Source organism: Oncorhynchus nerka, linkage group LG9a (genome assembly GCF_034236695.1).
Source record: "Oncorhynchus nerka isolate Pitt River linkage group LG9a, Oner_Uvic_2.0, whole genome shotgun sequence".
Classification (NCBI taxonomy): Eukaryota; Metazoa; Chordata; class Actinopteri; order Salmoniformes; family Salmonidae; genus Oncorhynchus; species Oncorhynchus nerka.
In genome coordinates, this window is record NC_088404.1 from 47,272,210 (window position 1) to 47,290,049 (window position 17,840).

At 41.8% G+C, this 17,840-nt stretch overlaps 2 protein-coding genes across 3 annotated transcripts in view; one reads left to right on the forward strand and one right to left on the reverse strand.

Moving 5' to 3' along the window:
• kcnq1.2 (potassium voltage-gated channel, KQT-like subfamily, member 1.2) overlaps nucleotides 1-2,561 on the forward strand; it is a 247,892-nt gene extending 245,331 nt beyond the window's left edge. For both annotated transcript variants that reach the window (XM_029668380.2, XM_065022648.1), the window contains one exon: nucleotides 289-2,561. In XM_029668380.2, coding sequence (XP_029524240.1) covers nucleotides 289-471 — 183 coding nt within the window. In that variant the 3' untranslated portion in view covers nucleotides 472-2,561. The remainder of the gene's footprint in view (nucleotides 1-288) is intronic.
• Nucleotides 2,562-13,521: 10,960 nt separating this feature from the next.
• On the reverse strand, nucleotides 13,522-17,089 carry cdkn1bb (cyclin dependent kinase inhibitor 1Bb). The gene is made up of 3 exons (XM_029668384.2): nucleotides 16,413-17,089; nucleotides 15,872-16,001; nucleotides 13,522-14,956 (listed from the first exon to the last, which is right to left on the reverse strand). Exons 1-2 carry the CDS (start codon nucleotides 16,840-16,842, stop codon nucleotides 15,883-15,885), a joined length of 549 nt encoding a protein of 182 aa, XP_029524244.1. The 5' UTR covers nucleotides 16,843-17,089; the 3' UTR covers nucleotides 13,522-14,956; nucleotides 15,872-15,882.
• Between the last annotated feature and the right edge of the window lie 751 nt (nucleotides 17,090-17,840).

Consider the following 17,840-nt stretch of genomic DNA (forward strand, 5'->3'; position numbering starts at 1 on the left):
TGTGGACAGGGCTGAAAAGTGACTGGTAGCAGGAATATATAAATAATTGTGGTAATAAGGCAAGGGTTCGGTTTACAATCAGATTGTATGACTTTGTGGCTGTGCCAGCTAGTAACTACCCTGCAGAGCTGCCTCCAGTACATGAGTCATCTCAATAAATGCCAACCTGTCAGTCAAGCATGGGTATAATATGGCCGTCTCTGTTGTTTGTTAAATGTCCTCCCTGTAGTCACCCATCCTACAACATGTGCCCTTCTGTTGTTTATTTTGTGTGTGTTGTATAAATAGATATACCAGATGGACCATAAGATGGAGGCAGTGCTGAAGATCTTGGTGGACCAGTACAAGCCCAAGGCAGAGCTGCTCCTGAGGGCCCCAGCCCCAGCCCCTCCACCCCCAGCCCCCTACAGCTCCCGCATCAGCATCGTGAGACGCCAGAGCATCGGCGTCAGCTTGGACGAGGGGCGGTGATGTCACAGTGGACAGAGAGGCGCCAGTGATGGAACCACCAGGGGCTAGAACCAGGCATGAGATATTAGCTGCTTGGCCAGGAGGGTACAGACTCAAATAAAGAAAAAGGGGGTACTCCTGTTACTTCATTAGGAAGGTGGTGTAGTTTGGCTACTCATACATGTAGTACCCCATGCTACACTTGTCTCATAACCCCCAAAATACCTTTATGTCACTGTCTTTGACCTCTGAACTTAGAGAGAGAATGTGAACAAGTCAACTCCTGCTTCTGTTCCCCTCTAGTGAAGAGGTGGGCTTGTCTGAAAGTTACGGGAGGTAGAGAACTTTGAGAGGTAACATGGCAGCAGTATACTGACAGTCCCTCCTCCGTCCCCCACATCATGGTGAACGGGGATACGGGGTTCTCCTCTTCTTCAGAAGTTTTTTTCTCTCTATCTCCCTTTGTAATAGCAGCACTGTGAAAACCTGCTGCTGAAACTTCCACAGCATAGAGTGTAGGGAAAGCACACATAATTCCCCTTTAGTTACATAAGATTAGCCTGCCACTTTCACTCCTCTGTAAATAGTCACATAAGCTATGCTAATGTATTCAACTGTATTCATTCAGTGAGGCACATCAGAGCACTGATTATTATTATCATTTCCAAGCAAACCAACACATTAATGACATTATTAGGAGCACTCACTAAAGACCACAGCAGACCAGAAGTCTAACAGAGGAATTCTTCAAATCCTACTGATGATCTTGGCACCATAAAAACCTAAATACAGCACCCACTATTTCCATATGGCCACCAATTCATCTCAGCTTACTGTATTTAGGCCTGGCGTATGTTTGTAGGTAGTTATCAAGTAACATAGAGAAGGACCAGGAGATGATCTGTTGACTTTGCCCGGAGTGTGTGTCTGTTAGTGGCTGGGCCTGTGCTGCTGGAGCAGAGTAGAGGGGGGGGAAAGCTCTGCAGGAACTAATCTGGCGCTGATTTACGGCTACGGTTAAGCTAATAAAAATAGCAAAACAGCCGTGACAAGGCAGAGTGCAGTACTACAGAAATACAGTGATAGAAAGAACAGTATGGGGAGTTATGGTACGGCCTTTTGCAGTTGACTCAACACCCCGTGCCAAGATTTTCACTCGGATATTCCTATGAACCACTTCACCACCCACCCTTCTTCATGCTAAAACATTTTTATTTTCCTTCTTTGGACTCCAACTGCTGTATGCAATTTGAAATGAATTTTCCCCATTAGAGCTGATTATTTTTCATTCTCTTTCTAATTAAGTGCTGAATTCCTGGTAAGGGGAGATTGCTCTGTGTGTGAGTTGACTAATGAAAATAAATACTGGAAAAATGTGTACAATTTAAACAGTAGGCTTACATAATTTAGTGTGAAGGCCCTGAAATATCAGGCTACCACAAAGAGAGAGAGATGTACCATGCTTTGATTTCAAAGCCCTTTAAAGCATTTGAATAGAAAGAATGCTTCTCTTTTAGTTTCTCACATATTTCTCGACGGCCAGGACCCAGCTGGGTATAGCCAGTAGAAAATATTTTTTTAAATAACCAAGCTATGAATGCAAGCCCTTCCATTATTATAGTATGAGAGAGGGAGAGAGGGAGAGAGACAGAGAGAGAGACAGAGAGAGAGAGAGAGAGAGAGAGAGAGAGAGACAGAGAGAGAGAGAGAGAGAGAGAGAGAGATAGAGAGAGAGAGAGACAGAGAGAGAGACAGAGAGAGAGAGAGACAGAGAGAGAGAGAGACTCTCCACTACTAGTATATATTTTATTATTTTGCCGTGGTTGAAGATTAGTTGTATGTATTTTCTATTAACGGGTTGCTTTTTAAAGCAAGTTTCTTTGACATAACTGCGCCACATACATCTGGCTGACCTGTATAGTTTTATAAGAGTTGTGTATAATAACATTGCCTCATATTTATTATCATGTGGAACGATCAACCTGGGAAGTCTCCTGGTCTGTTGAGAGATGATGAGAAACAAAGAGTGTTTTAAAACGGATTGGAATGACTGTAAATTATATTCACAACCCTCTGTAAATCTGGTGTAAATAAAAATCTATTTCATTATATTTTCTGGCCTCTCCTTGGGCTCAGTGTTTCTTGATTACCAGCTCATCTTGTCTATAATTTGCTTTCCTTGGACTCAATCCTTCGTTCTTGGCTGCATCTGTTTGATTTGCCACGTCAGGTCAAGGTAACCCATGGCCTCTCATTCCCACAAGGTTTTTAAAAATACTTAAATTCAGTGTTTTTTCTTCACACTGCAATCAGGGGAGAAAAAAGAAGTTCACTGTGCCTACTTTGAACTTCAATATTCCATAACCATTCAGGAGTGATGGAGGCATGTGGGCAGGGGAGTGAGAGAGAAAGAATACATCTCAAATTACCACTCAATTATATTTCCCTTCAAAGGCCAATAAATACTGGGGATAGCCCAAGAACAGCACGGCCAGAGCGGGGAGAGAGAGAGGTCTCTGGGGAGGGGTGGATTGAGGGGAGGAAGGCAAGAGAAGGAGGATTGGGAGGTGAGGGGAGTAGACGAGTAGACCAAAGCCATTTTCAATTACCCAGAGAGCCACAGCCCAGCCGAGGTGTTATGCTGCCATTGTCCTCCCCTGGTTTATGTCAGTGGTGGGGGACCTTGATAGCCCCTGCCCCCTGGTCTCCCCCTGGTCTAGCTGCTGTTTACTGAGCCAGCTCAGCTCTTCCTGGTCCCTGCTACTCCACTTTCATCTCCGACTCCCCACTTCAAACAAGGTTTTGGTGTCAGAAGAACACACGAGCAGGATCACAGGCTAAAGCATGGAACACACAGAGAATCTGACTGCCGATAGACTGCCGATAGGTACTTATCACAGTAAGGGGCCGTTCCTTCACTTGCTAGAACAAAAGAAGTACCTGCTGTGTACCGATGAATCTGAAGTCTCTACTTGTAGAATCGCAATGCTCGGCAGTGGCCGACAACTTGACTTTGAGCCAATCAGAGAGCACGAACCTCCGCGTGGGGGAGCTGAAAGGATTGATAAGAAAAATTTAAAAATACGGCACCTTTCCCGGTGTAATCCACCCCCTTTTCATCAGAAGATGCATAATACATTTTATTTTCTAGAGGAAGGAGCTTTGTTCTTGAAGAAGGATTTATTTGTTAGGTTTGATAATATCCCCTAGCCTATTAGTTAGCTAGCTAAACACACTTCATATGAAATGAATGGGGTAGTAAGTGCAGCACAATGCACACAACACTAAATGCTTTCCCAAGCTAGCTATCTGGCCACTGTAGCTAGTACCATTATAATTAAATCACAATGGATTCGTTTCCATGAAGCAGCTGCCTGCAGCTGGCAGCCAAGAGTCAATGCAGTGTCTTTACTTTACCTAGCTAGCACAACAGCTAGCTAGCAAATCATGCTAACCATTTAGCTAACTTTAGCCAGCTAACTAAAAATGTATATATGGGCTCTATGCGATTATGGAGAGTGAATTCAATTGTTTCATTGTTATCTTGTAGCTAATTATCTAGCTGTGGCCATCTGGCTAGTATCAAGGGCTTTCTAAAACAATAGCAACATTAGCCCTAACATTGACTATACCATAAAGCGACACATTGCCAAACAACACCACTGCCACCTTCTGGTTTGGAGTAGTTTAACAAGGCTCAGTGGCTGACGACTTCAAGGTCTTTGCTGTGTGAGCACAAAAGAGATTGACTGCCGACACTCTGTTCAGAGGTGCTAAGTACTATCGGCAGGCAAACTGAGCATCAAGAGATGCTCGGTGTGTCTGAGCATCAGGAGAGAGCCAGCAAGAAAGTGGAATATAATGTAGCTCTGTGTGGGATGTAGTAGCCTATACCCTCATAACTTGTGTTCACAATAGCATGTTACGGCATCTGAGAAAGTTATATATAAACAGTAGTAGTGAAAAGTTTAGACACACCTACTCATTTAAGGGTCTTAATTTTTACATTGTAGAATAATAGTGAAGACATCAAAACTATGAAATAACACATGTGGAATCATTTGTCATCCTTTGCCTTGTTGACAGCATTGCACAGTCTTGGCATTCTCTCAACCAGCTTAAACTGGAATGCTTTTCCAACATTCTTCAAGGAGTTCCCACATATGCTGAGCACTTGTTGGCTGCTTTTCCTTCACTCTGCAGTCCAACTCATCCCAAACCATCTCAATTGGTTTGACGTCAGGTGATTGTGGTGGCCAGGTAATCTGATGCAGCACTCCATCACTCTCCTTCTTGGTCAAATAGCCCTTACACAGCCTGGAGGTGTGTTGTGTCATTGTCCTGGTCAAAAACAAATGATAGTCCCACTAGGTGAAAACCAGATGGGATGGTGTAGCACTGCAGAAGGCTGTAATAGCCGTGCTGGTTAAGTGTGCCTTGAATTCTAAATAAATCACAGACAGTGTCACCAGCAAAGCACCTCCACACCTCCTCCATGCCTCACGGTGCGAACCACACATGCGGAGATCATTCGTTCACCTGCTCTGCATCTCACAAAGGCACAGTGGTTGGAACCAAAAATCTCAAATTTGGACTCATCAGACCAGAGGACAGATTACCACCGTGTTTCTTGGCCCAAGCAAGTCTCTTCTTCTTATTGGTATCCTTTAGTAGTGGTTTCTTTGCAGCAATTCGACCATGAGGGCCTGATTCAGGCAGTCTCCTCTGAACAGTTGATGTTGAGATGTGTCTGTTACTTGAACACTGTGAAGCATTTATTTGTGCTGCATTTTTAAAAACTATTTGTGCTGAGGCTGGTAACTCTAATGAACTTGTCCTCTGCAGCAACAGTACCTCTGGGTCTTCCTTTCCTGTGGCGGTCCTCATGAGAGCCAGTTTCATCATAGCGCTTGATGGTTTTTGCGACTGCACTTGAAGAAACTTTCAAATTTCTTGAAATTTTCCGTATTGACTGACCTTCATGTCTTAAAGTAATGATAGACTGTCGCTTTGCTTATTTGACCTGTTTTGGCCATAATATGGACTTGGTCTTTTATCAAATAGGGCTATCTTCTGTATACCACCCCTACCTTGTGACAACACAACTGATTGGCTCAAACACATAAAGAAGGAAAGAAATTTCACAAATGATCTTTTAACAAGGCACACCTGTAAATTGAAATGCATTCCAGGTGACTACCTGATGAAGCTGGTTGAGAGAATGCCAAGAGTGTGCAAAGCTGTCATCAAGGCAAAGGGTGGCTACTTTGAAGAATCTCAAATATAAAATATATTTTGATTTGTTTAACACTTTTTTGGTTTCTACATTGTTCCATATGTGTTATTTCATAGTGTTGATGTCTTCACTGTTATTCTACAATGTAGAAAATTGTACAAATAAAGAAAAATCCATGAATAAGTAGGTGTGTCCAAACTTTTGACTGGTGCTGTGTATCGCAGGAGACCTGGAATATGGTATTTAAGACTGGGCACCTTGAGGGCCCCATGCAGGCCCAACAACGCAGAAAGCCGATACCGGTGAACAGGTGTGTGTTTTTGTGTGTGTATGGGTGAGATATGTGTGTGTATGTGTGTGTGTGTGCGTGCGTGTGTATATGTGTGTGTCAGAGAGGGACATAAACAGTGTCAGCAGCAGCTGATGCTAGCCACTCCATCGAGAGTCCCTAAATAGCGAAGGGCAATAGTTGGGTTCAAGACAGCTGTTGTTGCTGCTACTGTGGCTCCTCAGCCACTGTCAGTTAGTGTTCAAGCATAATTCAAATTCCCATTCAAAATCCCCTCACCCACTTTTTGCAAAGGGCTCCATCAAACATGTCATACAAAGCCAGTGGAGTACAATGTCGTTTATTCTAAAAAATCCATCACAGTGGAATAAAAATAGCATATGCCATTCAAAGTAGTACTGTGTCGTCAAGCAGACAGCAGTAAGTGCTGTCCTTAGGGACCCTGGCCTTTGACCCACTGCAACCTCCAGAGGCCTACCTCACCCTAGCCCCCTTCCGTAGAGCACCGGATATTGTCTTTGAATGTAACCATTTAAAAGAAGAGACAATACAATGCACGACCTCTGACCTCTGCTGTGGTTCGTATAGGTAGTTGCTACATCACCCCTGGGAGAGGAATCACCAAGAGGTTACAGGGTTAGTTTGACCATCGGTGACCTTTACCCTCTGAGATTTCCCTTGGACCATATGTCTGGTGTGGTTGTTTCAACCTATCCACTGACCAGTGACCAGGGTAAGTAAGTTCAACAGCCAACAACAACTAGATCTCAAGATCCCTCTAGTCTACGCTCCTCTGGAACGCCCCACGCTGCTCTGCTTCATGTCCAAGCCAGGGCAAGCCGGCCGTCCGCAACAACCCCACCCAAGACTGGCCAAGTAAGCCAACAGCAGCAGCAGCTGCTGAGGATCAGGAGGAGAAGGACGAGGAAAGGAAGTCTGGGGTGGTGCACACATGTTATGTAAAGAGGCCAGTGGACAGAGAGGCTGTCCATTGCTTATGTAGGTCACAGTATTGGGGACTTTTCCCCCAGACAGGCTGAGATTCCTGGCTGGAACTGGAAGGACTTCAGTGGTGCGGTGGGGTTTGGCCAGCCAGAGCAGTACGTGAGGCATGGAGTACAGCTGCAGCTAAGGGCTACTGTGGAGACAGAGGCCGAGTAGGGCTGCAGAGGAATAGGAGGGGAGAGAACATGGCTTGGAAAGGGCATGGTGTTATGTCACACCACACATTGTCATACAATAGCCAAGAAAAATACAAGGATTATTTTGCAAGCACTACCTTTATGTTTGACATACCTTCTCATGTTAACATTACTTTAAAAAGTATATATACACATTGCTGCCAACACATAACAGAGTAAATATTGGAGTCCCTGTGTCCGTTGGTCATATCTCTAAGTCTCTGCATGGCTGGCCCTGACCAAGAGCCTGACAAGAGTAGAGAGGACTGTTTTCCTCATCATGCTGTGTACTTGAGAACATGCTCATTCCTCACTACAGCAGCCGTCTCTTCTGAGCCCCACTGAGCCACGGTTCAGGCCTGCTGAGGCACCTAGGGACATGAAGAAGCAAGAGACCTGCACGGAGAAAAGAAAAACCTCCTTCTGAGTTCTGCAGCTGTGTGAGAGAAAGCTCTAGTATCTTCTGACATGCTGCCTCGGTGATAGCCCGAATCAGCTGGAGTTATGGGCTGCTTGATTGATCAAAGGAAAACTCAACTGTGTTTTGTTGCAGTTTCAAGAAATTCCACAAAACAGATTGGCAGTGGTTTTTAGGGGAGAGAGAGTGGCTGTTTAGTGTGATATTTCCCTCTGTGCATATGCCAGATGTGAGGTCATTTATTTGTTGGTGTATCACTTTCGTTATGACTAATATTAAACGCTTACTGGATGTTTCTTCTCATCCTATCATTTCATTTGAATCCTGCTTGTTCATGTATTTATGTATTCAACATCTCAATATTCTTAACATTTTCTTCCTTATGTTAAAATTTGAAAACTACGCCTCAGATCAATTTCCTACCTGGGACATGTTGACAGTAACTACTACTACTACTACCGTGTAATAGCATTATGTTGCAACATGTAATTTGACTGACAGGAATGATTGCCACATCCACTTTTTTTTGTTTGTTTGCATAATCCTCGTGAAATGATGTGACACACACCACCACACCCTGTGTCATCATCATTCTCGGTAAACGAAAGATCAGCTAAGCAAGATTAATATTTATCTTCAACAACAAAATGATACAGCATAGTAATACTATGTTGAGCATCTTACTGCTTCTGCTCTATTCGCTGTGTGGAACATCTCCATTGTGACCATTACACTCCCCATCCCACCCCATTCCCTGCTGTACAAGTAATTCCTCTGACTGCAATCTGTTGAAACATCTCATATATGTGGCTGTAGAACAGCTGGTTGTATCAGTGTGGTCCTCCTCTCTAGCAGTCATCTGCAGGCCATCACACCTGATCACATCCATGAGTATGGCACTTCTTTACCTCTCAGCTCCCTCCAATCCCTGTCTGTCAGCACTCTGTTGTCTATCTACACTGCACAGATGTTTGAGGCCCTGTTTTCTGGCCAACAGCATCTGAATGCATCCTTAAGACATTCCTGACTAGATTGGGCTAGGTAGGGGAGAGTGGGGTAAGAGGAGCCAAAGGGGGTAAATTGAGCCACCCTTGTTTCTAGGAAACCATATAAAAAAAATCATAATTTGACTAAATATTCATTTCAGGGAGTCTGTGAAGGAAAAAAACACATGTAAAAAAGTGGTAAGTTAGGTCCAAAGAATGTATTTTCACCAAGTCAAATGAAATGGTTGTGTTATAAGTTTAATGATACTTGTATCTAAACCAAAGTAGATCATTTTAAGATTGTTCTATACATCAGTTGGGGTCTCTATACGCTTCAATATGTTGTCCTAAACCTAGCATGAAAGTGCATCCTTGTAGCCTTGTGGGCTAATATAGCTAAATGCTTGCCTTGGGGTAAGTTGAGCTAATAACCATGAGGTAAGTTGAGCCAATGTTTGTGCCCATGGCAAGTTGCAAGGCAATATCGCTGGGATATGAGTTAACAACAGGGCCTGGACTATGTTAAAAGTGTTAAAAAAACTAGTTTAAGCCTGTGATAAAATACACTTAAAATGATTAAAATACAAAAAGGTGATTGTGATTGTGTTGAATTGTGTTTGAGAAATAAAGATAGACATGGTTTTACAAAGGTAGTGGTAATATTTCATTCAGTACAGAAATGTTTAGGCGACTTAACTTACCCTGTCCCACGGCTCAACTCACACCCTTACCGGGGGGGTAAGATGTGCCAAGAGGCCACTTTTTTTGGTCGGACCCCCTTTGCCTTCAGAACATCCTGGATTCTTCGGGGCATTCTACATGGTGTCGGAAATGTTCAACAGGGATGTTGGTCCATGCTGACGCAATAGCATCACGCAGTTGCTGAAGATTGGACGGCTGTACACTCATGCTGTGAACAGCCCGTTCCATCTATTCCCAGAGATGCTCTATTGGGTTGAGGTCTGGGAACTGACCAGGCCACTCAAGTAAACTGAACTCGTTGTCATGTTCCAGGCAATATTTTAACACACCTCAATTGTCCAATGTTGGTGATCATGTGCTTATTGGAGCTGCTTCTTCTTGTTTTTAGCTGATAGGAGAGGAACCTGTTATGGTCGTCTGCTGCAATAGCCCATCTGTGACAAGGATCGACCAGTTGGGTGTTCTGAGATAAGTTGTGTGTAAAAAGTGGAGGGCGGAAGTTCCTGAGATACTGGATCTGACTCACCTGGCACCGACAATCATACCATGCTCAAAGTCGATTCACAAATTTTGCCCATTCTAATGTTCAATCCAACAGTAACTGAATGCCTCGATGACTGTCTGCCTGTTTTATATAGCAAGCCACAGCCACGTGACTCATCTGTAAGTAGGAGCGGGGTGGTGTACCTAATAAACTGTTCGGTGAGTGTATACTGTATGTAGATATCTTTGTTGGAAAGAATTATATATTTCCCCTGATGGAGTGATGCTGAATGTATAAAAGGGCTCAACTTACCCTACTCTCCCTTACCAAAGACATACTGGTCATGGGGTAGGAGGTACTTAGGAGAGGGACAGAGTGTGCCTTGCCTCGCTTGATTTCGCGGTTCTATCTGCGTACTTGAGCAGATTTGCACCGATAACAGATAAAGGCTCTTTGATAGGCTGCAGGTGCGCTCGTTTAATGAGCATTAGGGCCTAACCATTAGCTCCCCCACAAAAACTAAACATGCCATAGACACATCTGTACATCTATCATTTGGTGCTCCGCAGCATCACATCTCTCATCTCTCCACAGAATTCACCCCTCTCTCTCCACCCTCTCCAATCATTCATCTCCAACTATTCATTGGCCATCATTGTGCTGTATTTGTCAGAGAAGAGGGAACACAGGCAGGTGTTTGTTTGTGGGCACTCTTCCCCCGTAGGAGATGGTGCCAGGGGATTGGGTTATGACGTTGGTTGTGGCCAATTCAGGAAACATGGGGAGGAACTAGTGGTTTTATATAAAGTACTGATGCGGTTAACAGGAAAAGATAACCTGTTGCTGTTGATATAACTAGGAAGTGTGAATTCAGTCTCTGTCTGGCTTGGCACATATAAAACTGAGACAAAGAAATGTTCTGGAATATTCTCAACTTCATAGCGGTTTTCTTTATGGTGGTCAGAGTGAATAAGAATAAAGTAGAGAAACATGCGTTGCTTTATGTTTGAATTTGAAACACTTCAAGGAGATAGCAAAGGGCCTTTGCTGAAAGTTGGGACTTAAAAATTATGGACTATATTCTTTGGCCTCCATAGTCTTGTCTATGGCTCATTGGATGGCTGAGATGTTGTTGGTAAAAGCACAGATAATAACAGGGGAGCAACTTTGGTTTGAGAAGTGGGGGGACAAAAACATATTTTTTATCCAGTCGGATAAACACTCCAAACAGCCTACCCGACCGCTCGAAGGCATCCGCATGGTCCTAAAGCACACAGTTCCCTCGTTCTGTATCATATTCCAATATTCCAATAAACTGTGGGGGACAAAAATGTCCCGTCCCCATCCCCAGTGAAAGTTGCACCCGTGGATAATAACAATGTAATAACAGTGTAGGCTACTTTCATGTTGAACATTTCCAGTCCAACTGTTGGTTGGGCCTCTGGAGAATAACCAGGATTGCCTATGTGGTCAAACTTACCCTTTAGTTATAGAGAAATGAATTATACAGAAAAACAACAGCATTGCCTGACAGAATTCTTGGGGAGCGTTATAAAAACAGAAGGGCTTCTGTTTTGAATGAACCAACAAATTAGTTTACTCAATGTTTGGCACAAATAACCTAACATTGACCTTGACCTCTGTCCATGCCAATATGACTTAATGACACAAATCATCCCCCCGTCCAGTGATACTCTTAGTGTGGTATTCTCAGACTGCAGATAGCACTTCCTCCTCCTCCTCCTCTCCAGTATTTCGGGCCGGCAGGGCGGAGCCCTGCGGAGGCTCCTAGACGGGCCCTTTTGTCTGACTGGGAGCCCCAGACACAACAGTGCCAAGCGCCCACCCCTCACAATGGCCTTCCGCACAAAGCCACACACACATGGACAATGGACCCAGCTCTGAGTGGGGGTGAACAGCAGAGCTAAGGTTACCCACCTGCACACTTCAGAATGAATCAGGAACCCACTAAGAGCTGCTGCTGCAGGTGTCTTCCTGATGCATCCTGCTTTCTGGTGCTCTCAGGCTGTAGTAGGGTAAGGAGAGGAAGGAGCCCTTTTACCAACTGAACACTCAATATCCTCTTTTAAAAATATATATTTTTAGAATTGTAGTGGATGGTTGGTACATGAGCATGAGTGAATCAGACTAATGGATTGAATTGACCTCTCCACAAGGTCAAGGTCTTAAATTGCCATGGAACTGATCAGATGGAATTTGGTGAGAAATGGCACAGGTCTTAACAAATGCATGACAAATTGTGCAATAGATTTTCAAATATCAGTGTGAACATGTTTTATTGCTTTGCTGCTAATATTTACAATGCCATTGATGATTTCCAAAATAGATTCTTTAAAAAATTGAAAATATTAAAAGGATTTGGGAACCAGATTTAATTTCAAAATTGATGCTATAAAATGTTTTTATGCTATTTGTGTAGGCGAATATATTGTTTGAAAATGTAGGCTACATTTTACAGTTGTAAAATATAGTTGGCCTATAAATTGTTGCAAACAACTCTGCAAATAGGGCTGAAATTGTATTTAAAGTAGCCCAGTAAAAACATCTAGGACAAAACACAATTCTGGTGTAAAAAGTGAAAATAAATATATGCCATTGCCCTTCATGACAAAACAGAGGAAATTCATATTTTTCATTTAAACTAATTACCGAATAGGCTACAAAATAAGGCAAATGAACAATCTACACCAAAACAGTGTTTGTATAGCTTTAATATATAACGACATCAATAACATGATAAAAATATATAGACATCATTTAGGGCTGTTGCTTTATTCAACGGATATTTCTACATGCATTTTTCTATAATTCATTCAAAGTCAAACTACATCTGCATGAATGCATTTAAAGTACTAATTGGTTATCGGCTATACTTATGCACTCGGGGAGATGAAATTGAACAATAAACGCATGCACTAAGACTAACTTGCGTATTTCATTTGTGGACCCGTGTGGAGAGCAAAAAGTGAATCGTTTCAAACATGCCGTTAGACAAATGTAACTGGATGCAACAGCGGTGTGCTTTCCTTAGACATAACCGGATTGGAGGACTCAAACGTCAATCACCAGGCATATATTTTTTTTAAATACTCCACGATTTCATCATATTGGGAGTGTCACTGCGCAGACGGCGGCAGCCGTGGCACAATTGATTTTAAACACAAGCTAAAATATATTGAAATAGCCTGATTTTGTAACCGTAATAGTAGCAAGGGATCGTTTTATTTACCGGATCCTATTACGTGCTACTTCAAGCTTCAAACATGCAAACGTAATGTGCCAAATGGTACTCAATTACGCACGGTTTGGTTCCAGTTTGTCCTCGAGCCGAAGAGAATACACCAATTGATAAACATGTTAACTTAATTTACTGAAATACTGTATCTAAACATAAATCCTATGAAAATCACTAGAACCACAAAAATACGTTTTTATCGAGTTAAATCTTTGCATGCCTTTGACTTCATTCCAAAATGGTAAATGGTCTAAATCATACTAAAAGCAGTGGATATGGAGAGAACTGAGGTATAACACAATCACAGCAATCTGTTATTTTCTTATGCCTAAAAGCAGGGCCCTGAGGCATTTTTACTTGTGATTCACAAATAGGCTATATGAAACAAGTTATGAAGTAAAGGAATATAGATGTGAGCGTAATCTAAATAGAATAACTTTTATACTACTGGCTGAGAGATAGGAATGCTCTCCAGCCTACACAGTCCATCAACAGTACAAACATGACCAACAAATCAGATAGATGTAATTTCTCAGTTTTAATTGATTGCAACATATCTTATAACCACACAATACAAAATGCACATCAAATATTTTTTTTAATCAGGCTCAGGTTGCAACCTTATTTGATCAAATAAAAACTAGCAAAAATATGCTTTTACAAAAAAAGAAAAAAAATGTTTAATGTAAATGCCACTTTGGATAACCGTAATCAAAACCCCATTTTATTCTACATTTAAAAAAGCCTGACATAAATAAGTTAGTATAATTTCTCAGTGTTTTTACACAGTTATGTACACTTCAAAGATTTACACGAAATACACAGGCAGAGTGACTGCTTTTTTGTGTGACAATTCTTAGCCTCTGAACAAAGGCTGATTGTAACTGGGTGAAAAAAGTTATTTTCGAAGCTACATTTACATGATCAGCAGTCTAACAATGACATGGAGAAGAAGGGGGGGGGGGGGGGGGCGAACAAATTCTATTACCTTTCTTAATCACGCAGGAGTACAATGTCAAGGCAACCTGATGGTAAGTGAAAGCGTCGACAGCCATATTGAAGCAACCAGGTATTTGGTATTGTAGGGCATTATTCCACCCATATGGAAACGCCTCATTAAAAAGAAACAACCATTAAACTAACAAAGACATATTTGAGCATGTCAGGAGGAGGATACAGTCGATTCATACAACCAGTACAGTTAACATAGACTATCCTTCAGCAAATGATAACCTCCCACAACTTCAAATACAAATTGGCTACACTTTCAAAAAGGGTGAGAAGGAAAAATGTGATATTCCGGAATCTCTCAAAATACAAAAAAAATATTGTCTGACTTCAGATCTTTTTGTTGTTGTTGTGTCATAACAGAAATAGTTTGTGGGGTGGATGAGAACCCAGATTGAGTGACACTTAAATGACCTTAAAAAAACCAACAAGGCCACACATTAAGTACCGTCCTTCTCTCCTTACATACAGGGATGACCTATGAAGATCTATAATGACGAGGAACAATTATTTAATCCATAATCATTTTCTCAATGGAGCAGATTTATTATACTTCAACAGGTTACACTCACTGCCTTAAGATACACAGCATTTTGAAAACAAAAATACACTGCAATTCTTCAAGTCAAATCAAATTCACACCTTTTACATAAAGGATTAAAAAAAAAACATAATACGTTTTATGTGCTACATATGAAGAGAAATATATACACAGGTAGTAAAAAAAATGAGCAAAAAAGGAAAACCTAATTGCACACTGCTACATTGACTGCTTTTAGAGGCAGTAACTTTATGAGTGCCAGAACTTTAGTGTTTATATTCAGTGCTTGCACAGCATCCCCATCCTTCAGGAGAATTGATATGTTTCATTTTCTTTGTAGTTCCTCTTCAAAAATCAACCAACACTGAGGCTTTTGATGACAAAAGGGGAAATACGGCTTCAGCTCTGCAGAGAAATTTTAAAAAGTTATGAGATCAGCTCTAATTTACAACCGTGAACATGATTACATACAAATGCATAAAAAAAAACAGTGGTAGTTTTGACATTACAAAACATTTCTAAGAAAGCTAAAGACTGCCAAATATTGAAGTCAAAAAGACACCCTGTGGACTCATTCAAAGCACCAAGACTCACCAGAAAACTTTCACTTTCCAAATTATAATTTGTTCTCTCCAACACACACTTGAAAGATTCATTAAAACTCTAGGCCTATTAAAAAAACGTTGATAGGCTACTGTGCTTTCATTCACGAGAATGGACAGATGTTTTGAGAGGGGCCTAGCGTGCATAAGGCACTCTGAGGAGACCAGCCTCTTCTCCCTCTGGTGAGGGCAGTGGTTGCTGACGTTTTACTATAGTGTTGTTCTGAGACTTGTTTACAGTTTCGTCGGAAACTCAACCTCACCGTGGCAATGGTTGTAGTAAACGTCGCCTATGTGTAGCCTCTTGGACTTTAACCCTTTACTAGACCGCATTGAACGTCACGATATAGTTCATTATGCATTTCGAGCTTCATTAACGCGAATAGTCACTTGGCAATTGCGCATAACGTGAGAAATTCACAACTACTTCTCTACAACTATATTATTTAGACAGTAGGTCTTAAATTTTTACAGGAACACACGTCAAGTGATGTCTCTCTTCACAAAACCCAACTTGAGCAGTTTTACACTCCCTGCAAAAAAATTGCCAATATATTGGGTGAGTTCCAGAACAGCATAGTCCATCTCACTGAAGCCAGTCAATATCTAACGAACTATGAAACTAGTTGCCTGAGCTAGAAATAGAGAAACTCCAGCATATTCCAAGCTCCAAGAGATCATAGTCCTTCTGTCCAGTTGTATCAGATAAGTTACTCACCTTTGTCATCTTCACGTTTGAGTCCTGGGACTGGTTTTCAACGGTGTATGTTCTACAGAATGCGCCAAGGCTGGGCAACGAGTATTTTCATCCGAACTGCTGTGTGACCTTTTATTTTGGGACGAGAGGTCTGGAAGAGAAGTCAAACAAAGTTAAGATGTCAAAATTATATTCTCGAAATGAAGTTTTGCCAATAGCGCCGGGCGTTACTTTTTAAAATTATCTTTTGTGATTTTACTTATCAGATTCTATGCCGTCTCAATTTGACAGTCATATACTACCGGTAAAGCCTAGTGAAAACGATGATAATACATTGCAGTAACGCTTTTATTTAGAATAACTAAGTGGGCCATCTAACTGGTAACTTTCGACCATGTAGCAAACAAACAGTCTGCTACAAGGTTACAACGTCGAGCCTGGCTGATACAAAATTACATCAGCGAATGGGCCAGCACCGGAAAAGTGGCCAGAAGGCAGAAAGACAAAGTAGCCAGACTGACATCATGATCAGAATTTATCATCATTATTCATAAACGCGTACCATGGCAGGCTGGTCTTTTTCTCTGCCCGGTGCACTGCTCTTTGCTCTCCGACCTTTCTGTGGTTTCAGAGGGCTGCGGTGGAGTCACACAACTATTCCCATTAAGATCCACATTATTATTCCCAGAGGGGCAAAGGCCCTTTGCCGATCGTTGAGTTCTGCTGTAGAAACGTGGAATGTCTTTACTATCCACTAATTCCCATTCGAATCTCCCGTTTAATAGGGGCGTTTGACTTGAAAAATCGAAGTTCCATTTCGCTGAGGACGTCTCTTCAATCTCTTGCAAATGTCCCTTTAAATCCCTCCTTAACTCTTCGTGATCCACCGGGCCGAAAAGGTTCCTGCAGGCTGACGGTTTGGGGTGATCCGAAAACCGAGCATCGGTCCTTTCAAATGTAGGGCTCCCATTTGAAACACGAACATTTGACATTTTCCGAGAATCAAAGAACGTCCAAATAGAACACTTAAAAATGCTTATTTCCTCCTTGCTCGCCGCGATCCAAAACAAGAGTAAATCGGCTGATCAACACAAACGCATGCATAGGTCTGTAAAGAAACGCTAACTTCCAATATGGCAATATGAGCTAAAGTAGTCTCGACAGACCATCAAAACAAAGTGCCGTAACTGAAGCCACTCCTGTCAATTTCGTCTCGTAGTAAGAGAGAAGAAACAACAGACAAACCTTTTCAGTACCCAATATGGCGATCGAGGGAGGCTGACTAGGGTAGAAATGATTGACACAGAGAACGATTTAAAACGAAGAAGGGCATTCATTGGTTAAAGAGTATAGACCCGCCCATTTCCCTTAAGGTTATCTACACGCTACAAAGGCTTTCTTCTATACGTTAAACTTCATGAAACCTGCTGTAATCACAATAGGCATCTGTAACATTGTAGCAGTGGATGTAACGAAATAAAGGCCACTATAAGGAAACGTCAACAAACGAATAATGGATACTTTATGTTGAGAGAATACTTGAATGGCAATGTTGTCTATCTCCGTGTCAAGAGTTTTTCAGCACCAAAATGTAACAATAAATATACAGGGGGAAATCTAATTTTATTTGTGAATTATAGAATTCTAATAGTTTTTCAATACATGTGGAGATTGTAATACCACCTTAATGATTTGAAACGTTTGAAAATACACAAGTCAGTGTGAAGCAACTTGTTGCATGAGGGAGGCACACTTCCATTGTCATATCTGTCAAGCATTCTACAAATCTGAACATTTTAATTATTTTACACGCCGTTGACTTATTTCTCTCCACGATTTAGATGAGAATATTTACCTATTTGGGCTAAGTCAAAGTCACCAGTGGTCACCCCAGCAAAATGGGTAGCACAGTAGTGGCAAGCATCTCTCATTGGGAGAACAATCATAATCTGCAATATATCGAAACAAGACAATTTTGAAAAAAATCATC